At 47.1% G+C, this 23,007-nt stretch overlaps 2 protein-coding genes across 8 annotated transcripts in view; one reads left to right on the top strand and one right to left on the bottom strand.

The window, feature by feature from the left end:
• TASOR2 (transcription activation suppressor family member 2) overlaps window positions 1-7,853 on the top strand; it is a 76,103-nt gene extending 68,250 nt beyond the window's left edge. For all 7 annotated transcript variants that reach the window (XM_087857756.1, XM_045812949.2, XM_087857760.1 and 4 more), the window contains 5 exons: window positions 1,570-1,695; window positions 2,344-2,497; window positions 3,224-3,329; window positions 6,093-6,274; window positions 6,680-7,853. In XM_087857756.1, coding sequence (XP_087713882.1) covers window positions 1,570-1,695; window positions 2,344-2,497; window positions 3,224-3,329; window positions 6,093-6,274; window positions 6,680-6,798 — 687 coding nt within the window. In that variant the 3' untranslated portion in view covers window positions 6,799-7,853. The remainder of the gene's footprint in view (window positions 1-1,569; window positions 1,696-2,343; window positions 2,498-3,223; window positions 3,330-6,092; window positions 6,275-6,679) is intronic.
• Window positions 7,854-8,833: 980 nt separating this feature from the next.
• The window catches only part of GDI2 (GDP dissociation inhibitor 2), a 30,736-nt gene continuing 16,562 nt past the window's right edge, over window positions 8,834-23,007 (bottom strand). The window contains exons 5-11 of the mRNA XM_045812954.2: window positions 19,900-20,098; window positions 19,534-19,665; window positions 12,834-12,933; window positions 11,469-11,640; window positions 10,097-10,241; window positions 9,843-9,897; window positions 8,834-9,760 (exon numbers count right to left, since the gene is read on the bottom strand). Of these exons, the coding sequence (XP_045668910.1) occupies window positions 9,614-9,760; window positions 9,843-9,897; window positions 10,097-10,241; window positions 11,469-11,640; window positions 12,834-12,933; window positions 19,534-19,665; window positions 19,900-20,098 (950 nt within the window). The 3' untranslated portion in view covers window positions 8,834-9,613. The remainder of the gene's footprint in view (window positions 9,761-9,842; window positions 9,898-10,096; window positions 10,242-11,468; window positions 11,641-12,833; window positions 12,934-19,533; window positions 19,666-19,899; window positions 20,099-23,007) is intronic.

The raw sequence follows: 23,007 nt of genomic DNA, 5'->3' as shown, positions 1-23,007 counted from the left end.
AAGCTGTTGCCAGGTCTGTCCCCCCAGCCCCTCTGCCGTCATCTTTGTTCTAGTTTCCATGCCGCCTTGGTGAGCAGTGGAGTTGAAAAAATGAAGCAGTTTTTTTAGGTGCTTGGCCTCCAAAAGTAACCTAAAAATGAAATTTTTTTTTTTTAACCTTGAATTAAAGTTCATTTTGTTTGGCTGATGACATACACTGTACCTTGACCGGTGCTGGAGTCAATCCAGGGTCAACTCAGTAGTATCACAGCCACAGTGAGCAAAAAACCCGCTTTATATTTTGCTTCCATCTGCTCAAAAGCAACAGTGCCATTCACACCCCTGACAGAGCGCAGGGGATCCTGGTTTGTGTGCGGGGGAGAGAGCGAAGCAGCCACACGGCGTTCAGGAGCGCACGTGTTTCGTGATCCTCTTTATCACGTGGCTGCTGTTTACGACAGAAAATGACACGTTTTGTGCAAAGGTAAAACTAATCTTCAAGTGAGAAGGTGGACACAGTGTAAAATCAGCTTCAGAATAAAGATAATCTTGAGCAAAATGTTTTTAAGAACTCAGAAAGCTACCCCGGATAAGTCTCCTGTGCTGGAGGGTGCTGAGGCGTGCGGGAGAGACGGGGCGTCAGGCCCCGTTTCTCCGTAAGTGGAGGAAGCGCTGGGTGGTCCATCGTGACCGCGATTCAGGGTGCGTGAGAAAACAGCCCGCTCCACGGCCCGTGGCGAAGGTGTTGAACGTCTCCGAAGTAGTTTGTTCATAGTAAATTAAGTCAGAGCTAAAAATTTATATTTAACTATTTTAGTGGGCTCTTTGTTAAAAGAGATCTTACCTGGAGGAGTTTCTTTGAAGATACGTTGCCATGCGTTTTGAGCGAAGAATGGAAATAACCAGATTTGAGTTGTTTTGAGATCCAGGGGAGGTGGACACCGTCCTTTTACAAAGGAAATAACAAGTGCTGGTCAGACCACAGTGTCCTGGTGCCAGGAGGAACGTGGAGGTGTGCGGCGGAAACGTCCAGAATCCTTCAGACAGCAGCGGTGCCAGCATGGCGGAGGGGGCAGAGTGGAGTTCCTTCCCGGTACACGCACGTAGGCTGCCCGTCAGGCCTGTGGCAGGCGGGCCCGTGAGCGCGGGCACCGCAGGGCCGGCCGGGGGCTCGCTCCGCGGCTCTCCATGACGCTCCACGTGTGCAGAGGGGGCATTTCCGGGAGTTCTAGAAACGTTTTGACTAGAGGTGGCATTTTTGGAGGGACTGCCTGCCTCCCCAGGGTAACTGCCTCAGATCGGGTGGGAGCCTGTGTCTCCGCATCGGTCCGCTGTCGGCCGCTCGACGGACATAAAGGATCGATGACAGCGTGCTTGCCTTCGACGTGAGCCTCGAAGGCCAGTGGTGAGCCACGCCGCGGGCTCCGGTGGAGATGTGGACGCTCATTTAGGAGGAGGACTAACGGCCACTGACGGGGCCTGGTTAGGACAGTCAGTGACTAGACGTGCTTTTCGATGCGTTTCGTGGACTGGGAGAGTAATCGTGAGCAGACGCCTTTCTGTAGTAACGGCTGTTTGTAAACCTTCCAGAGCGTCCTGAGGAAAGGAGGCCATACGGAAATCGAACCTCAGCATTTCTGTCAAGCCTTTCACAGAGAGAATGACACGCTCCTGGTCGTCATCAGAAATGAAGACATCGCCTCGCACCTCCATCAAGTACGTCCGCCCCTGTTTCTTATAAGAAAGGTGCTCCGGGCGTTTCCGGGGTGTCCCGCGGGGGTGTCCCGCAGGGTAGCGTCCTTAGCGAGGCGTGGGTGGGGCACTTGGGGCTCGGAGTGGGCACGTCATCGTAGCTGGGGGGGAGAGGGTATGGGGACATTGCCTCGGCTGAGAGTAAACCTGCATTTCTTAGGCCCAAGAGTAGTTGGGCTCTGAAAGGACTTGTGCAGGTTTTCCGGAGTCTTCGTGAAGATTTCTACGTTGAGGAAAAGGAGTTGCCCGGCCCCGCAGCACCGGCTGGGCTGCAGGGCTGCGGTCAGGGCGGGAACGGAGCCGGACACAAACGGCCGAGTGAGCCTGTCGCCTGCTTCGCCACATCACGGGTCCCCACACCTGAGCGGTGCTCTTCCCTCGCTCACGCTCTCCAGCCCGTGGGGTCTGAGACCGCGTTGTAACGGACGAGGTCTGAGGGGCGTGCGTGGGGAACGAGCGTGTTCCGCGGGAGAAGCGCGTGGGCTTCCGAGAGGGGTCGCGGAATTCCCAGTCATCCAGGTTGAGCGTATTTTCAGCTTCCCTGAATCTCGAAACCGGATAAAAGCGACCCCGCCAACCTCTCTTCCCCGGGGACCCTTTTGTGCTCGCTAGATTCCCTTTCTGCTGAAGCTGAAGCACTTCCCCAGCGTCCTCTTCGCTGGCGTGGACGGCCCCGAGGACGTGCTCGAGTACACCTACCAAGAGCTCTTTCAGACGGGAGGCTTCGTGGTCTCGGATGACAAGATCCTGGAAACTGTAACATTAGGTCAGTCTTCTATTTTCCTTCCTTGGTTCTGTCTTTGAAATCTAGTCAAAGCCGTTTCTCTTCACCCAGCGGCCCGAATACTACTTCATCGAAAAGAAACGGACCCAGAGCACTACCCACCACCACCTCTTGGGGCCTTCGTTTTGCACACGTGCTCTGCTGAGCGATCTCCCGGGTGTCACCGGCTCATCTCCAGCACCCACCCCGCTTCTCCGTTCCTTGTCTCCTACACTTGCCCAGCAGCCCTCTCTCCTCCGTGTCTCTCGCTGTCAGCCCTGCCGTCTTGGTGATGTTCTAGAAATCAGAAATATGGCCCCTAAAAGTCTTCTGAATTATGTGCTGAACACTCTTAATTCCCTTCCCTCTGCGCAGTGATTAGACGGAGAGGGCAGTTAGAGCAGCGCTGGGCAGGTGCTAATTTTAGGGGTGATCAAAACCTGCCCCCACTGATGTCACATTAGAGCTCACCGTAGACGCCACTCATGGCTCAGAAGAGGGGAGTGGACCCCCACAAGCATGAATTCCGCGTGGAGACTGAGTTGAGAGTATTTGCAAGCTAGACAGCTGGACGTCCTGCTTGCCGCGTGCACGCGGGGGATGTCTGGGGTCGGCACTCCCGCCGCGGCCTGGGCGTGCAACGGGCAGGGGACGGTGTGCGCTGGCCCCGAGTCTGCCTCCCCGCGAGTCACAGTTCCCGGCCTCTGACTAGACCTCTTCTCTCTGTAGCTCAGCTGAAGGATGTGGTCAGGACCCTGGAGCAGCTGAATGGAAACGGAAGGTGGAAGTGGCTGCTTCACTACAGGGAGAACAAGAAGCTGAGAGGAGACGTCAGGTGAGGCCTCGGGGCGCAGCCAGCGTGCTTTACCCGAGGGCGCAGGTGCACGACAGGTCCTAGCGTTTGCTGTCTCGGGGCTGTCAGGGAAGGCAGGTGGGCTGGAGCCGCCTCCGAGAGCGTCAGGCCGAGTTGGAGCGCTCGAGGCCAACAGCAGTGAGTTGCAGGAGTCCTGAAATGTCCATTTAGTGAAGCTGAGGCTCTACGACCGTGAACCGGAGGTAACAGAGAACGCGAACCGCGCGGGCTTGGGCTTGCCGCACTCGGATTCAGATGTTCGGGTATCAAGTGGCCACAGTTACAGGGATGGAAACCTTGCGACCAGAATGTTTTACCCCTAAACAGCGGACTATGAATAGGCAATGTACAGCTGGGATTTTCCAAAGTATTTTTTTAATCGATTTCCTGGCTGAAGAGATGCGGGGCGTGCGGGTGCCCCCGGCTGCGGTGAGGCTGGGATGGGACTGGGCACGGTGTAGAGCCCCGAGAAGATGCGACAAGCCCCCCCACCCCACCCCAGGAAGTGACTGGCAGGCTTTGTCAGGCCTTTACAGCGATGGCCCCGCCCCCGCCTCCTACAGAGACCGACAATAAAAACCTACTTTCAGGTGGTGGAAGTTGAAGCACGGGGACAACAGAGCTGATCCAGGTCAGACAAGTTGTTGTGACGCTGGGCTTCAAGCCTAGAATGTGCACCTCTAAGATGACCACTCTCTCCTGTCTCACCACACTGCTCCCCCCCAAGGACAAACGTAGGCCTGAGCATGAGGTCTTGAAAGGGAAGTGGCCGAGAGCAGAGGTCCAGGAGGGGCTGCACCTAGAACTCGTGCAGGAGGAAAAGCGAGCCAAGAGGTCCGAGTGGACCCCAGAGCTGGTATTGTCAAATCCGGGAGGGATTTCCCCGGGGCGCGTTGGGGGCGGGGTTGTGTAGAGGGGTTGTGCAGAGGCCCACCTGGAGTTCCTGAGGAGGGGGCTAGCCAGCACTCTAGAGGAAAGGTTCAAGTTCAAGGACTAAGGCAAGCTCCGAGGTCCCACAGTACACCTGCGAAACTGGCAAGGGCCCGTTAAGTTTCACAGAGAACTTTAGGTGAACAAACAGGCGCGCCACTGCCGGCCGTGTGATAGGCACTTCCGATGGTCCAGTCTCACATTCGAGAACGGGCGTAGTGGGAACTCGTCCGGAAACCTATCCTGTGGCCTCTGAAGATATTTACCTACAACTAAAGCCAAAAAAACCCCTAGCTTTTAAAAACTGTTTCTACAAAGACGTTTATAGCAGTGGGTGGTTATCAGGAACTACAAACCGCCTCAGATCCATCTCTAGGCAAATATGACAGATTATATGGGTTCCATACATATGTATTTTTAAAAACATATGCATGGGGCGCCTGGGTGGCACAGCGGTTAGGCGTCTGCCTTCGGCTCAGGGCGTGATCCCGGCGTTGTGGGATCGAGCCCCACATCAGGCTCCTCTGCTGTGAGCCTGCTTCTTCCTCTCCCACTCCCCCTGCTTGTGTTCCCTCTCTCGCTGGCTGTCTCTCTCTCTGTCGAATAAATAAATAAAATCTTTAAAAAAATAGAATAAAATAAAATAAAAACATATGCAAAATAAGGAATACATGTATAAAAGCATGCAGTGTGATGCCCAGCACATCAGTCTATGTGTACGAAGGGGACAGCCTGGAAGGAAACGCAGCCGTGACACGGGCAGCGCTCGCCCCTGGAGATGCAGGGACCTGGGGGAGTTTGCTTTCCTCCAGCGAACAGGAGAGGCTGACAGAGGACAGGCGAGCAGATGGGGAGATGTTTACAGGTTAAACACCTTCCACTAAAAGAGGAAGAAAAAAAGGTAGTTACAAGATTTTAAGGGAGGTCATGGGGCACCTGGGTGGCTCAGTTAAACATCTGACTCCATCTCAGCCTTGGTCGTGATCTCAGGGTTGTGAGATTGAGCCCCGCATCGGGGTCCACGCTGAGCACAGAATCTGCTAGAGTTTCTTCGTCCCTCCGCCCCTCCCACCAGTGCATGCATGTGCTCTCTCTAAAAAGAAATCTTAGGGGCGCCTGGGTGGCACAGTCATTAAAGCGTCTGCCTTCGGCTCAGGGCGTGATCCTGGCGTACCGGGATCGAGTCCCACATCAGGCTCCTCCGCTGTGAGCCTGCTTCTTCCTCTCCCACTCCCCCTGCTGTGTTCCCTCTCTCGCTGGCTGTCTCTCTCTGTCACATAAATAAATAAAATCTTTAAAAAAAAAAAATCTTAAAAAATTTTAAGAGAGATGAGAAATTACAATTATGTAGCAGCGGGAATTACCTTAATGAAGCCGATCTGACTAAAAAGCGTGGTGAGTGTAGAACAGGGTTTGGAAGCACTGCTGTACCATAAAGCACGCAGCTGTCGACGCACTAGAAATGACCCAAGGCTGGCCAAGCAGCGTTGTTACGCGAACATGTCAGTGTCCCTCTCGCTTGCAACGAGGCCTGTATTTTCTAAAAACCTGTATTGACAGAGGGAATCAGCAAGCGTGTAATGTTTTGAGGGAACCGGACGGGACCACAGTGATGGAAGCCAGGTGTGTCGTGGGAAAGGACAGAAAAGGGAAAAAGCATCTCAGGAGTCTGTTGTAACAGAAGAGATCAAACTGTTAAGGATGGTGAAAGCAAGAAGTCTAGGAATGAAACAGCTAAAAATGAAGATACAGTGAAAAGTAAACCTGCAACTTTATACGGAGTCTAAACTCGGTTCTCCTTTGTCTCTATGCCAGAGTGGAGTCAGTTGCACATAAGAAGAACTTACTACTGAAATCCTGTCAGGGTGCAAATCTCCTCGAGCTGCTTCCTTATCACCAGTGTGACACTCGGGCACCAACAAAAGCCGAACGTTTAAAGTGTCTGCTAAACCTGCAGATTCAGCACGTCCACGCCAGGTTTGCGGTCTTCCTAACAGGTAAGCTCACAGCCTTCGTTCTGGCCACTCTAGAAATGTCCCGGGTACAGACATCGGATGTCCGCCTGCCGTCTGCCGCGTTCTCATACCCGCGTGGCAGGCCGCGGGCGCGGGTTCGGTCTGGCGAGCAGGCCCGATGCCCTTGTTCATCCCCGCGCACAGGCACTTCTGTTTCAGGTGAACGAGTGGTAACGCAGCTGTTTAGACTCCGTAAGGAAGGACTAGTTGCCATGGGTGTTCACCCCCGGCAGCTGCTCCCTGGAACCTCCCACCCCCCTCCCCTCCATGGATTAAGCAGTTCCATAAAAGTTTGGTTTGTTTTTTTTTTAATAAAAGGGGTTCTAACACTTAAAAAGTAGACATCAATGAATTTTTCACCAGAATATTGTATTTTTTGTTTTACAGAAAAGCTCACTGTGTCCAGAGAAGTCTTTGAAAACAGCGGCATCCTTGTTACAGATGTAAATAATTTCATTGAAAATACACCAAAAATAGCAGCTCCGTTTAAGAGTAGCTATTGGTAAGGACACTTTCCAGAACTCTCCTGTGTGAACGGGACATGACAGACACTGACATTTGGATCTGTGAGGAAACCAGTTGTTGGCAAACTCTGTTCTTCACCTTCCTCATCATGCTGTCAATTTTCAGTGCGTATTAGGGGTGGAACTGCTGTTGGTCTGGCATTTCATCTGACTGACCCCGTTGTCACCTGCACTTCATCTTGCTCCCACGACAGAAGCTAAGATGTTGTGTTGAAGTTGTCCCTGTTCAACAGCCTCTCCTGTTTCTAAGGCATTTCTTGGCGGTTCTGTTTAAAGATGAAATTACCAGTTCTGGGTTTATCCAGGTGACCAGCTGGCTCAGACAGCGATGCCGCCGCCAACTGATCCCTCGTTTCCGTTTACTTTGAAACTGTTTAGATAAACAGCAGTTTTCGCGTATTTGAAAAATCAATGTTCTACAACTTGAGAGTTTTCCTTCGTTTCTTTACACTTTACTATCAAATCTTGGCCTTCATTCACAGTGGGACGTCAGCTGTCCACTAGCTTTGGGCTGCAGTGTTCAATATTACTGTTTTAAATTATTTTCATTTTTACAGAGAGCCTTCAAAGCTATGAATTAAGCTCAATGTTAAAAAGAATTTTACAAACACGTTTACCTAGTTGTAGCAAAAATACGTCTATTTTAACAAATAGCTTTGTTTTTGCATGTTCATGTCTGAAAGGCGTATGTAGTGCATGTTACGGTCTGTTTTACAGGCTTTCCCACCCTTGTAGAAGCTAGGATCCTATGTGGTTTATATGCTGTTGTCCTAGCAACACTACAGTAAGTTATGTTACAGATTTATAAACTGTCAGTTTTCACTCAGTTTTTGTAAATATTGCACTACAGAATCAACCCTCTGAGGAAGAAAATCATTTATTTATGGTATTAGAAATAATTTCTACCGTAATCTTTAAATTCAAAACCAAGCAAAAAATGTTTGTAGATACATAGTATCTATTTGGAACAAGTTTTTGGAACAAATTTTGTAACTAATTTGTTTCATTTTTTAAAATAAAGACAACTAAAAAATCAACTTTCTGGGACTCCTTTATAGCAAAATTTGAATTTGTGGGGAATGTTATGGGAGTTTTTAGGCCATTTACGGGAAATGACTTTGCTTCCACGTCTGTCACTCTGGCCCTACCGCCTTGCCCCATGCTTCCCCTCCCGAGGCAGGGCGCCGAGCCAGGATGGACAGGCTTTCACAAGCCTTTCGTCGGCTCTCTACTTGCTACCCGAACACGGCCGATGTCACACTGTTTCTTGCTTGGAAGCCCGGTCACTTGATCTGATGAGAGGACTGTGTATGGGGCGCACCGAACCGGAAATGACTGACCAGTGACTGAGCACCTGCCTTTTGCTAACCTTTCTGATTGATTGTGCCCGGGTTGGGGCAGGGCGGGGGGGGGGGGTTCTACCCTCCCTCTCGCCGAAGAGCCCTCCACAACCCACAGGGCTGTGTCCATAGCACCTTTTCTAGAACCGCTTTCACACTTAAGCCATGGAGTCGCTCTCCTCTGCACCGTCCACTCTCCCAGACCGCCCTCGCCGTCCCTGCTCCCCACGGGCCTGCGCCTGAGTGTCACAGCTGTTCGGTACGCGTGTGAAACGAAGACTATGAGAAGCTCCTGACAGTAGAGACGAGTCTGCGGATTTCTAGCCCAGCGTGCACCTCTGCCCGCGTCACTGGCTGACAGCTTAAGGGGAAGCAAAGGCTTGCTGGGATTTCAGATCCTCTTACCATATAAATAAAGCAATGGTTTCTCAACTGGGTCACTCTGTGCCTCTGGAGGTGTGTCGAGAACATCATTTGGGGCCTACTCACAGTGAAGCCGACGACAGGGATGTTCGGATCCGTCCGGATTTGGGCCTCCACATGCGGTCAGGATGGAGCGCACCCTTCTATGCGGCGACCGTCGGCTGCACGGGAGAGGGGGAGCCACTGTGCCAGAGTCAGGACGGTACTCACTAGCTCGTAACACCAGGACAGAAACAGACCAAGCGAGAAGGAACTGGTTTCCAGAGTTTGGCTTTATTTTGCAGTACAGAAATCATGTGGAGCCGTCTGAGACAGACATCACTGAGGGGGAGGCTCTGTCAAACAATACTGCGTCGCAGCTTGGTCCGCTGAAGAAGCCACACCTGGGGTACAAAAGAAGCTTCTACGTTTACCTGCTTTACGATAGGTTTCTTCCCCCCTTGCTCTCATCAATTTTATAAGGTTAAAACACCGCACACAGCCTTCCTCCCAAATGACTCTCGAGCCTGGAACTGGGTTAGAATTTTAGGCCCACGTAACCCCAACCTGTGGCTGTGTTTGTGGGCGGGACAGGACACACAAGATGTAACGGTGTGGGGCCAACGCAGGGATGCTGTCCCAAGTGATGGAATGTTCACTTGGAACCTCGGGCCCAGGGGACAGACGGCACGCGGATGGTACTGCTCCAGCGCTCGAGCAGCAGAAGCACACGACCGAGGAGGCGACACTGATTAAAAGATACAAATACTGTATCGGGTGCTCCGTGTCAGGATCACAGGATTTTCTTAAAATGGATCCTTCGCTAGGGAAAAAAGCCAGTATCGGTTAAACTGAACAGAACGTGGTCACCCGCCCATTCTGGAGCCACTCCACGAAAACGGGTTAATACATGATATTAGAAAGGGAGGCGTAGTCACTGGTACAGTGCGCTGCAGGCTCAGTTCTGATTACAAAAGCAGGCCTTACAATAGTGACGTCACACAGTATGCGTCGTTTGCCAGAGTTAGTCTGTCTAACGAGGCGAGCACGTGCACTTAGTCTTCCCCGTAGATGTCGTTTTTCTTGCGCTTCATTTCCTCAAAGTCAAACTCGGACCCGGTCATCCTCTTGTAGATGTCTTTAATGTCGTCACAGGTGGTCTCAAAGTGAGTGGTAGCATCATAGGTGCGGGAGATGAAGATCTGAAACAAAACCACAAAGACGTGCGGCGGGGCGTCTCCCGACGACGCCTGCGCCCTGCCCTCCTCAGACCGCCACGCTCACCTGGCTCTCTGTTCCCAGGTCTTTCGGTACGAGCAGGTCACTGATGCTAACGAATCTGGAGGGAAAAAGAATGAGAAAGCGGATGCGCGCACCCCGAGCCCACACTCAGCTTCGCCCGCAATTCCAAACCCGCCGCGTGAGACCGGCAGGCGCGACGCCCGCACGGCGACCACCGGCGGCTCCCGGGGCTCACCCCGCCACGGAGTCAGAACGCGTCCTGCACTCGAGCTCATCTAAACGAGCACATCACTCACTTCTGTTCGATTGGTTCCAAAAGCTCCAAAGCCGGTCTGATTTCTTTCTCCGGCTCCTTGGTCTCCACAGTGGTGCTGACGATGGCGATGTACTTCCCTTGCGCGGCCACGTTGTGCGCGGAGGAGATCATGCAGACGTAGATATCTGCGAACGAGCAAGGCCGTCTCACTGCCCGGGCTCACGACCCTTCCGCCCGATTTCATCGAGGTGCGACTTAAAATTGCTGGCAATAGCCCCGATCTTCTAAGCTTAAGTTCTACGTGGAGGCAGACGGGGTCCTACGTAAGGCAGGCCCGTATCCAGCGACTTCTCGCCCACTGGAGACGACGGGTTTCTGTAGCCGGAACTGCTGGACTCGGACAGATCTCTTTTCCCGGCTCTGTGACCGCTCCCCAGACACCAGACAAACCTGATCACCTGCTCTAGAGCTGCTCCGTCTCCAAGCCTTGCATTTAGAAAGGCTTTCCAACAGCTAAGAAAGGATTTATTAAGTATTCTCATTTATTAGTAACAAAACTGCCGATCAGCATAAGCTGTTCTTCAGTCAGCATAACGAACTCCGACGAGTCCGTCGGCTCTGCCTGTCCGCACGCCCCTCGGTAAGTGCACCGTTTCTAACCGCAGGGTCGTTACTGAGCTCCCGTTCTCTTCTGAGGCTTTCCTCAACCCTGGGATCTGCTTGGGACCCCTGAACGCCCCCTTTGTTGCAGTCCTAAGCCTCCGTGATTCCGGCTTCTTACAGGGAAAATAAATACAGATAGCTCTGTTTAAAAGCTGATAACCCCTTTTAAGTTGAATTTTGAATAAATAAAAGATTTAGGCTTCTACCTGAAAGGATGGTGGGGAAAGGGGGGGGGGGGATGAAAACAACTGCTCAACACAGAAAGATGAGGAATTACAATTTTTAGAAGTCAGTCCTGATCCTAAGCGTAGAAAGCTGTTTTCTAGCACACTGTTAAACCCAAATATAAGTGTGAACTTGACAAATAATGACACAGAAGCACAGTCACTGGCTCAAAACCACAGTGGAGTTGGGTCACCTAATAAGCACGAAACCCCCGCAGGCCACAGTGTTCGAGCCAGGAGACACCGTGACCACTCATCTAGTCCAGCCTCTTCTTTCCTCTTTCTAGAACAAGAGAACAGAGGCCGGAAGTGGTAGACCAGCAGGAGGGTGAGGGAGGCTCCGGGATGAACGTGTGCCTTTCACGGTGAGGATTTAGGGTCTGAGCTAAATCCATCCCATCTCGTTTCCCAGAGGTGACCTCAAGTTTCTTCACTATACCAGAGCAAACAAAATTAAAAATCTGGGCTAGAACACAAAGCAAACTCTTAACGAAACTCCAGCATGTGCTGATCTTCCAAACTCACCTGACTTCCGGTTGACTTGGTTCTGGGGGATGATGATCTGGCAGGAGTTGGCGTCACTGGTGTTCTTGATGGGGTGGCTGAGGATGCAGATGACTCGGATCACCTGGCCCACCTTTTCCACCCGGTCTGTGACGTAGCTGGGGTCGCAGATGAGCTGCTTACAGCGGGCCACCTGTCCCAAGACATTTAAGTCGCATGTACAATGATCTGTGTCCACGAAGTTTTTAGATAGAATACTGATGCCATTGTCCCCTTCTGTTACCTTCATCAGGTTAACTGGAAGTTATTACTCAACTATAGATAACTTAAAACTGATTTTGCCAACAATCCCAACAAATTCTCCTGCAACAGACCCATGAATTCTAAGTCCTTTTCAAGTATTAGGCAACCTGGTGCACGGTCTGTAGAAGTTACAGGTTTTAGAATCGGGCAGACAGGTGTCCAATCCTGGCCGTACCCAACCTCGAACGGTTGTTGCTAGGATTAAATGAAAGACTGTATTTAAGGGCCATCGTCCTATGTGACTGTGCCCAGTAAGAAGTGAATGTTCTGTGATCTGAGAGGAAGCAGCCCTGGGAAACAAACTGAGATGCCACTGCACTAAAAAGGACTCTGAGATGCCACATGAACTCCTCCCCGTTTGTCCCTATTCCCTAAAGCCCATTCTGCTGGAAGCCCAAGGCAGTTACAAAGGATCTACAGTACTAAGGGTTCGTGAGACAACCAGGGAGTGTGGATTATGTGGACCTACCCCACAGAATGCCATCGGGAACACCAAATTCTTTTCCATCCTTAGCTTTTGAGCAGTTCTACCTGCCAGAGCGGTTATTTCATAAATACGAACGAGCTGGTTGGCAGACCCACAGCATGAGCCTCGCCCGAGAGCTCGCGAGGAAACGCAGACCTACTGACTCAGCAGAAGCACGTCCGCAAGGTTAACACAGACATATTCCACTCGGACTGGAGAAACACTAACACCTAGCCAGCTCCACAGCTAAAACCCAAATAACAAAATGATCAGTATTCAAGCCCAGATTCAACCAATAAATTCTGAATGGTACAAATAAAGCTAAATTTAAATGAAAATTTGGGAGAGAGGGACCAACCCACACTACATAACTGAAGAATACGCACCACTAAGACTTCATCCATAATGCGCGTCTGTCTTAATAATCAACACGACAGAAAGCAGTAAGTTTTTCTTCTCAATAAAGCTCAGCATCTTTAGTCCCAGTCATCACAAACACCAACTTGCCAGAAACAAACCCCACACTCGAATCCAGCATCGATGCCCATACCATGTGACATCGGGCAACATTTTCTTCACAAGAACACAGTATTTTTTAAATTGTAAAAGCTACTTACCTCTCCTTCAGATTTCACACCAATCACTTTTCCATTCTGCACAATGATTTCTTCAATGGGTTTATTGAGCATGTAGGTACCTCCATAAATAGCACTTAGCCTAAAAAAAATTTTTGAGATGACAATAATTTATAACTGGGTCAACTACTAAAGTCTTTCTTAGATCTTGAGTTACAGGCAATGTACAGTTGCTCAATTTCCTTCCAGAAGCCATTAGTTTAAAAGTCATTAAAGCTATAATTATAAAAGTCAAAACCATGAAACAAAGTCTCACATTCACAGTTCTGAATACCAAGTCCAAAAAAAGCACTGACCAGTGCACTGAACAGCTTATGTTGGTCTAATCCTCCCGCATATAAATAAAACTGAACTACAAAAAATGAATGAATAATAAAAATACCCAATCTGGAGGCCCTGGACAGTGACTAAAAGCAGACAGACAGTGGAGAGGAGACTTGAAGGAGTGAGCTGTGTGTGTGGCTCGTATGGCTCTTCCCCCCTCCCTGGTCCTGGTACCAGGAGCCCCTCGAACAGAAGCAGAAAGCCTGCAGTCTTGTTGATTCGAGGAGGCACAGGACAGAAGCTGGGGCTGTCAAAGGAGATGAAAATTGTAGGGGGAAATGCTACAAAAAGGGGAGCCACCAAATCTATAAAATCTCTTCAAATCCTTAACTACCTCCAAAAGGGCTTGTACCTGAGAAAGATTCCAAGGAATCCAGCAAAAAGCAACAGCTGAAAGGTGCCAGGACCGGAGCAGAGATTAGAGCTAAGGGCCTTAAGGACAAACGGGTCTGAAGTCTGAAACCGCCACGTTAGGCAGCCTGGTACGCACCTTGAGCTTCCCCTGAAACCCCAGGAGCGTCACACCTGTTGGACTAGGACTAAGGATTCAGCTGAAACAAAAACTGCCCTCCCCGCCCAATAAAGGGTAAAGTCAAACCTCCAGAAGTTCCAGGTGAGTGGCCAATGCCGACTCAAACAAAAATCACCCCCCAGAGAAAGAGCCCAGCATCTCTACAATGTACCAATAAACGTGTCCTGTATACAGTCAAATATTACTAGGCATGTGAAGAAACAAATGTGATTCCAAGTAAAGATTCAGGAAAAGCAATCGATACAAACAGGTGCCCAGATTACCGATGTTACAATACGCAGGGGCTAACGGCAGCTATCACAGATGTATTCGAGGACACTCTCGTTCAAACACAGACGTTTAAGAACATATTATTAGAAAGATATTCAGTGGGGTCAAAATGAGAAAACAGAATCTCACAAAAAAACTGTGTTAAAAAAACTGGAAGTTCTACATGTACAAAGTACAGTACAAGAAAAAAAAAAAGTTAAAACTCACTGAATGGGATGTATAGCCTTTTGGAAATAGAAAAAGGAGTCCATGAACTTGAAGACAAATCAATAGGCATTATCCAATATGAAGCATGGAGAGACCAAAAGACCAAAAAAAAAAAGCCTCAGTGACTATGGGATAATAGCCAGTGCCCACCGTGCACAGAATCGTCCCAGAGGGAGAAGACAGAGAAAATGGGATGAAACATCTTAAGAGGATAATGATTTTAAAATTCCCAATTTGACATAAACAATTAACTTACACATCCAAGCAGTTCAGCAAAGCCCAAGCAAAACCACACTGAGGCAAACCCTAGCGAGACTGTCCAAAACCAAAGAGAATCTTGAAAGCAGCCAGAGGGGAAAAAAATACCCACTCCATACACAGGAACGGCTACTGACGGCAGTGACAGCTCACTTCTCACCAGAAGCAAAGCAGACACAAGTGAGGGAACAGCAGCTGGAAAGTGCTGAATGAAAAATCTCAAGCCAACAAAAGTCCTTCAAAAATGAAAGGGACAGAACTCGTCGCCAGCAGACCTAGAACTACAAGAACGCCACGGGAGAGCTACAGAGAAATGTCACCAGACAGAAACAAGGGTCTATAAGAAAGAAAAGCAACAAACATGGTAATGTGCGAAAACGGTTACTTTTCCTTCTCTTCATTTCTTTAAACTGACGTGCAGTGCAGAAACCGTAGCACGGCATTGTGGGACTGATTAAAGTCCGCAGACGTGACACACAAGCAACAACAGCACAAAGGAGAGTGAGAAACATCAAGAATGTTGCAGAGTGCTTATGTTTTATGTCAAGTACTTAGCACAGTATTAACTCCAAATGAACTGATAAAGGGTGCATACTATAATCTGCAGAGCACTAAAAATTTAAAAATAAAAAGGCATGGCTACAAAGCCACTAGAGGAATTAGTCTGGAATTATAAAAAAAAATATCTGATTAATCCGAAAAGAGAAAACAGGAACAGAAGGGGAAGAGAAACAGAAGGGGGGGAGGGGAGAAAACAAACAAGACAAAAAATCTAATCCCAACCATATCAATAATTATACTAAATATATGTGAGCTAAGCAATCCCATTACAGGCCAAAGTTGTCACACTGGATAAAAAAGCAATATTCAACTATATTTTTGTCTACAAGAAACTCATTTAAATATAAAGACAAGTGCTTGAAAATAAAAGAATGGGAAAAAAATACAAGAAGAGTAAGCAAGCGGAAAGGAGTATCACCTGGTAGAAGAGCTTTAAACGTATGAAGTACAAACTGACAGGACTACATTGAGAAACCAGTACACCCACACTCTGGGTGGAAGACCCTCCCTCAGGAACAGAACTGGGGAAGAATCAGTACGAACACATGTGAACGACCCTATCGCTCCCCTTCTAGAGCGCGGCACCCAACACAGCAGGACGTATGCTCCCCGCAAGGGCAGACTCATTCACTGCAGCAGACCACTGATTCGACCATAAACTAGGGGGCCCCTGGGTGGCTCAGCTGGTTAAGTTTCTGACTCTTGGTTTTCGCTCAGGTTGTGATCTCAGGGTCCTAAGATGGAGCCCTGTGGTGGGCTCCATGGGAGGTAGGAGGGGTAGGACCCTCCTACCCATTTCTGCCCCTCCCCTCCCACCTCTGTGCACGTTCTCTAAAATAATCTTTAAAAAAAAATAAAAAATAAATGTGACCATAAATTACGCCTTAATTTCAAAGATTAAAATCTTACAAGTTTGTTCTCTGATCCTCATGGAATTTAATTAGAGATCAGTAACAATATGGTATTTAGGAACATGTCCAAATGTTTAACAATTGAACACTACACCTTCAAAAAACCCAAAGATTAAGATTTTATTTTTTTTAATTTATTTATTCATGAGACAGAGAGAGAGAGGGAGAGGGGGACGGAGCGGCAGACTCCCCATGGAGCAGGGAGCCCAATGTGGGACTCGATCCCAAGACCCTGGGATCGTGACCCGAGCTGAAGGCAGATGCTTTAATCGACTGAACGACCCAGCGCAAGGATTAAAGAAGGAAAAAAAGGGGCGCCTGGGTGGCACAGCGGTTAAGCGTCTGCCTTCGGCTCAGGGCGTGATCCCGGCGTTATGGGATCGAGCCCCACATCGGGCTCCTCCGCTATGAGCCTGCTTCTTCCTCTCCCACTCCCCTTGCTTGTGTTCCCTCTCTCGCTGGCTGTCTCTATCTCTGTCAAATAAATAAAATCTTTAAAAAAAAAAAAATAAGGAAAAAAAAACAGGAGACAGGATGCCACAGTGAATGATACATATTTAGAGAGAAATTTTAAACCTCTTAAATCCTCATGTTAGAAAGTAAAATCAATGATCTGTTTCAACGTTAGAAAGCTAGAAGAAAGGTAAACCCATGTAGGGAGAAGAAATTAAGAAAGAACAAAACCAATAAAATAGAAAATAAGCTACGGAGAAAATAAATAAAACTAAGAATCTGGTACTTAGAAAAGATTAATAAAATTGATAAAATCCTACCAAAAAAGGAGATAATATGAATGACCAATCGCAACAATGAAGGTGGGAACTTCACTACAGATCCCAGACACTGAAAGGATAATAAAAAAAAAAGTATTACGGGGTGCTCAGTCGGTTAAGCATCTGCCTTCGGCTCAGGTCATGATCCCAGAGTCCTAGGATGGAGCCCTGCATCAGGCTCCTTGCTCAGTGGGGAGTCTGCTTCTCCCTCTGCCCCTCCCCCCTGCCTGTCTGCTCTTTCAAATAAATAAAATCATTAAAATATATATATATTATAGACAACTTGATTATCAGAAAATTCAAGAACTTATGTGAAATGGTCAAATTTCTTGTAAAACACAACAGTGAAATAAATGGGACATCTGAGTAGCCTGATTTCTAATTCGTGTGTGTACACACGTACACATACACACATGCATGCAAAGTATATCCAACACTAAATTAAAAGGAAAATACATCATGAATAAGTGTTGTTGACCCTGGGAATGCAAGGCCAGTTTACTATCCAAAAATCAATCTATCTAGTTCACCATAGTAATAGCATAGAGAAGACAATCTGCATTATTAACTCAGTGTCAACACCCATTCATAAGAAAACTCCCAGCAAAGCAAGAATAAGAAGGAATTCATTCCAACAAAGCCATCTACAAAAACTCTATAAAAAACGTTTAGTAATAAAGCAGGAATGTCCACTCTCAACAGCAAACAACTTTATAATAAAACTGAGACAGTTTCATTAACAGCAGCATCTAATAACATAAAATACTTGTGAATAAACGTGAACTAGGTGCTAGAGCCCTCCATTGGAAGCTTCCAAACACTCAGACAAAGAACACCTAAGTCCACAGGGAGAGCAGCAGGCTCCTGGGTCAGAAAACTATTATTAAGATACTTCTCCTCCAAGCTGATCTGTACATTTACACTCAATCCCAATCAAAATCCCAGCATTTTTTCCCTAGAAATTGACAAGCTGTTCTAAAATGTATATGGAAATGCAAAGGACCTAGAAGGGCCAGAACAACTTTGGAAAAAGAACAAAATTGGAGCTGACGTTCACTACTTGATTTCAAGACTTAATGTAAAACTAGACTAGAATCAGAGGGCACCTGACTGGCTCTGTCAGTGCAGCACGCGACTCTTGATCTGTGGGTCTGGGGTCTGAGCTCCATGCTGGATGTAGAAATTACTTAAAAATTAAAAAGTCTAAGGGACACCTGAGTGGCTCAGTCCGTTAAGCGTCTGCCTTCAGCTCAGGTCATGATCCCGGGGTCCTGGGATCGAGCCCCGCATCGGGCTCTCTGCTCGGTGGGGGAACCTGCTTCTCCCTCTCCCTCCGCTCCCCACACCCTCCCCCCGCTCCCCACACCCTCCCCCCTGGCTCGTGCTCCCTTTCTCAAATAAATAAATAAAATATTAAAAAAAAAAAAAACTTTTAAAAAGTCTTTTAGAAAGAAAAACTAGAAAAATCAGGATGCTACGGTAATGGTGTAAGAAAAAATAAAAACGAATGGAACAAAACAGATATGATCTACGGCCAACTGATTTGCCACAAAGGCACCAGCACAACTGGAAAAGAAAGTTTTTTCAGCAATGGTGCCGGAAGAACTAAACACGGGTACAGAAAAAAAATGAACTTCAAGCCCTACCTCACCCCACACACCAACATTATTTCACAATGAATTATAAATTTAAACACAAAGCCCAAACTGTGAAGTTTCTAGAAAAAGACACCAGAGACAATCTTTGTGCTCTTGAGGTATGTGACACTTTCTCAGACAGGACCCAATAAGCACTAAGTATAACTAAAAAACTTGATATATTATCAAAATTTAAAACTTCCACTGAACAGAAGACAAGGCTCACGCTGGGAGAAAACATTTATAATACACATATCTGACCAAAGACCTGCCGCCAGACTTCAAGACCTCCTACAAATCACAACCAAAAAACACAGCCCAATCTTTAAAAACGTGCAAAAGACATCAACGATCACAAAATTATACAAATGGCCAAAAAGCTCCCGAAAAGGAGATCGACACGAGTTCTCGGGAAATGCGCGTTCAAGCCAGGATGAGAGTGTCACACCTACTTGGGTGATTCAAGTCAGGCGGACGGACAGCACTAGCTGCTGACTAGGCAGGGGGGCGGCACGGACCCCCAGGGCGGGCGCGGTGCGGCGGCAGGTGGCACAGCACTCTGCACGGCTGCCCGGCGGGGTCTCCCGCGCTCACACCTCCGCGCTCCGTCTCGGCCGAGCTCCACTCCCGCACGTTGGCCGATGAGACACGACAACCCACGTCCGCAGAGACTTTTACACCCAAGTCCATAGTATTTCACTCCGAAAACCCCCAACCTGAAAACCACCCAGACGTCCATCCACACGAAAATGTGGTCGATTTGCGAAGGGAAACCCACTCAATATTTTTAAAATGAACCACAGTACATGCAGCCACATAAACGGATCTCAAATATATTGTTAAACAAAAGCCAGACACAAATGAGTCCGTATCATATCACTGCCTTTGCGTGACCTTCCGCGACAGGCACGAGGACTCTACCGTGAAAGGAGTCACAGAGGAGCTGCTGCGGGGGTGGGGGGCGGTCGTGAGGTGACACCAGGGAGCTTCCCAGACAAAACCGCTTCCTCTCTTGACTGGAGTGTTAGATACACAGGTCTGTACACTCATCACACTGAATTTTTTACTGTGGATCTGTGGTTTCATTTTATATAAAGTTTATTTCAATAAAAAGAAAAGCACCTCAGAGCTCACAGACCTCTCATCATCCCCAAGCAGGGATCCTGTCCTTCCGCTGAAGAGGGGACCAGGTTAGCGATGGACACTGACCTTGCAAATCCCTGTGGCAGCTCTCCGAGGCCGTAGAGTGGGTAAAGGTACGGGCTTTTGCCATATCTTGCCAGAGACTCACTGTAAAGTTTAATCCTATTAATGGTTTCACAACATGGCTGATCTAAATAGCTAAAATAAAGAAAATAAATATCAGAAAATAAATATTTAAAATGTTTTTCTGAAATGATTTTATTTCACTACTTTCGTATTTTACCTAAAAGATTCTAACACTAATTTACAGCTGGAACCTTTCATAATATAACATGCTTATGTCCTTGTTTTGTTAGACTTTCCATTTTGGAGAACTGAGAAATTCAGTGACAGTTCCAAGAAAAATATAAATCTAAAACCCAAAACACTTACTCATCGGTTCTGTAAAGTGCCAGGGCATGGCCGGTAAAATCTATGACATCTTGTCCCAAGTCAAATTTCTTGTACACCTCTCGCATTGCGGTCTTCTTAGGATCGATGCCCTCAAAAGTTCTGGGATCTTTTTCATCAAAGTTGGCAACATACACTAGGAATTTTCTGAAGCGACGTTTTTCAAACAGTCCCATTAAACCTAAAGAATGTGTCAAAAAGCAAATATTCACACTAGGACACTGAGGAAAAGAGAGCGTGAGAGGCAAGTCTAAATGTGCCACATTACGGTGCAGGACTCCTCTGACGCCGTGTGCGAAGTGAGACAGGAGCTTTTACATGGGATGGCTTCCACCCACTAGCTTTAAGATGAACCTACGAGAGCTCAGTTATTAAGTCTTCAATTTTACAATCACAAGTAATTATAACCAGTACTTAATTAACTGTACTAAGTTTAATTATGTCTCTTATTAGGTACAAGGTGGATATGACTTTGAAAAACTATCATTCACGAGGGCATGCACCTGAACACTCTTCTTTTGACAACTCTGACCCAAACCAGCCAACCGGCTAAAATTCTGAATGCTCCCCCTTTTTCTGTGTGCTAACATTCACTCCAGCATTTCACAGGAGAGATGATTATGCTGCCACTTGCTTTAATAAAGTCCTAATCAGTTTACCACTTTTTATACTAAAAGCAAGGCTGAAGAGACAGGTATAAACTACTTTACAAACCCTGAGCTCTCTTACCAGTCAGCAGCCCTACCTGAGTATACAGCTGCCGGCAGACGAGGCCAAGGCAAAGGTGTTCTGGCTTTATCTCCTTCGCTAGTCCCCTTTCCTAACTACGGACTACTTTAAAAACAACAAACTCTCACGAAACGGTGTCATGTTTTGATATTTTTTAATATTATTGCCCCCAAGACTATAGCTGAAATCAACGAAACTGAAAATTAAAATGATCATGAGGCCATTCATGACGGCTGACTGCACTTAACATGTTTAGATTATATTTGCAAGCCAGCTTTAAAAAAATGGGACGGGGCAGCTGGCTGACAGAGTCAGTAGAGCATGGCCCTCTCGATCTCAGGGCTGGAGTCCAAGCCCCACACTGGGCATGGAGCTTACTTTAAATGAATCAGTCAATGAATGAATGATTTTTTGAAAATTAAAAAAAAAAAAGGGACAGAATGCATACATAGTAATGGTACAAGGCTAAAGAAAGATATTCTATGACCACACGAGCCCCAACTTACGTTCAGTGGTCAGGGGTAAAAATAAGACGGCTAATATACAGTTCAGTTTTCAACTGTCTGATGCCTTCTCTGATCACCCTACTTAAAACTGTGCCTCCCACCTCCCTTCATCTGTCCGCACAGCATTATCACCATGTGATATACTCGTCCTTATTTATAGCCTAAATCCCACTAATTTAAGCTCAAGAACAGAAAGCATTTTTTGTTTACTTTCCCCTTCTGTTGAACCCAGCCTACCCCAAACCTAGAAGAGAACATGGCACAAAACATGTGCTCCATATTCAATTCACACAGTGACTGATGCAAGCAAATATAAGTCAAATTATCCACATATTAGATACACAACATAGGAAGAAAAATGTTCAACTATATGATAAAAGGGTTAGAAAAAATCTTTTTTCCGAATTACTGTTTCCTGAGTAGTATCTTAACATCATTTCAAATGTTTCACTTCATTCACTTGCACACTTAGGTTTATTTACAAAGAAAAAAAACAAACAAACCTTAGGTCAAGACATTTAAAACATTAAGTTACAAAATCCAGAGCGGTTTCATGAAGAGAATAAATGAAAGCTTTCTACAGGTATAAGATCTGACCACGGAGAATTGGAAGAATACTCTTAAAAGTCCATACTTACCCAAAGCAGTCTACAAACTGAACACGATCCCTTTCAAAACACCACCAGCATTTTTCACACAACTAGACTACTACTAAAATTTGTACAAACCACAAATACCCTGAATAGCCAGAGCAATCTTGAGAAAGAAGAATAAAGCCGACAGTATCACGATCCCAGATTTCGAGATTTACAACAAATCTGTAATGATCAACACAGTCTGGTACTGGCACAAAGAGAGACCCACAGATCAGTGCATCAGGAGAGCCCCGAAATAAAGCCACACCTGTATGAGCAACTAATCTCCGACAAAGGAGGCAAGGGTTCCGGGGGGGAAAGACAGCCTCTTCAACAGATGGTGCTGGGAGAACTGGACGTCCACATGCACACCACACACAAATAAACTGCCAACGGATTAAAGATCTAAATGTGAGACAGGAAATCATAAAACACCTAGAAGAAAAGACAGGCAGTGACTTCTGACATCGGCCACAGCAACAGTCTTCTACATGTCGGACTACACCAAAATAAAGTTTTTTCCCAGGAGAGGAAACCATCAATGAAACAAAAAGGCAGCCTATGGAATGGGAGAAAATATCTGCAAATGATACATCTGACAAGGGGCTAAATCCAAAACACATAAAGAACTTAACTCACACGACGCAACATCAAAAAAAAGAAAAAGAGAGAGAGAGAGAGAGAGAGAAATAGTAATAAACTGATAAAAAAAAATGGGCAGAGGATCTGAATAGAACTTTTTCTAGTTCTATTTCAGAGGACAAACAGACACAAGAGAAGATGCCCCAAATCACTCATCATCAGGGAATGCAAATCAAAACTGCAATGAGACCCTGCCATTTGTGACAACAAGGATGGACCTAGACGGTATTTTGCAAAGTGAAATAAGAAAAAAAATACTGTATGATTTCACTTGCAGGTAGAATATAAAAACAGAATAAATGAATAAACAAACTTACAAAAGCAGAAACAGACCCATAAATACAGAAAACAAACTGACAGATGTCAGGGGTGGAGGGATGGGAGGCTGGGCAAAATGGGGAAGGGGAGCGGGAGGTCCAGGCTTCCGGTTACGGCATGAATACGTCACAGGGATGAAAGGTTGGCACAGGGAACATATCAAGGTCCCGTAGCAGCGCCGTGTGGTGACAGATGGCAGCTCACCTGGCAGCGAGCAGGGCAGAGACTGGCTGAATCACCATGTTGTACACCCGAAACTA

Source organism: Ursus americanus, chromosome 31, assembly GCF_024610735.1.
Source record: "Ursus americanus isolate L20-20 chromosome 31, mUrsAme1.1.p, whole genome shotgun sequence".
NCBI classification, from domain to species: Eukaryota; Metazoa; Chordata; class Mammalia; order Carnivora; family Ursidae; genus Ursus; species Ursus americanus.
This window is presented reverse-complemented; position numbering and strand designations above follow the sequence as displayed.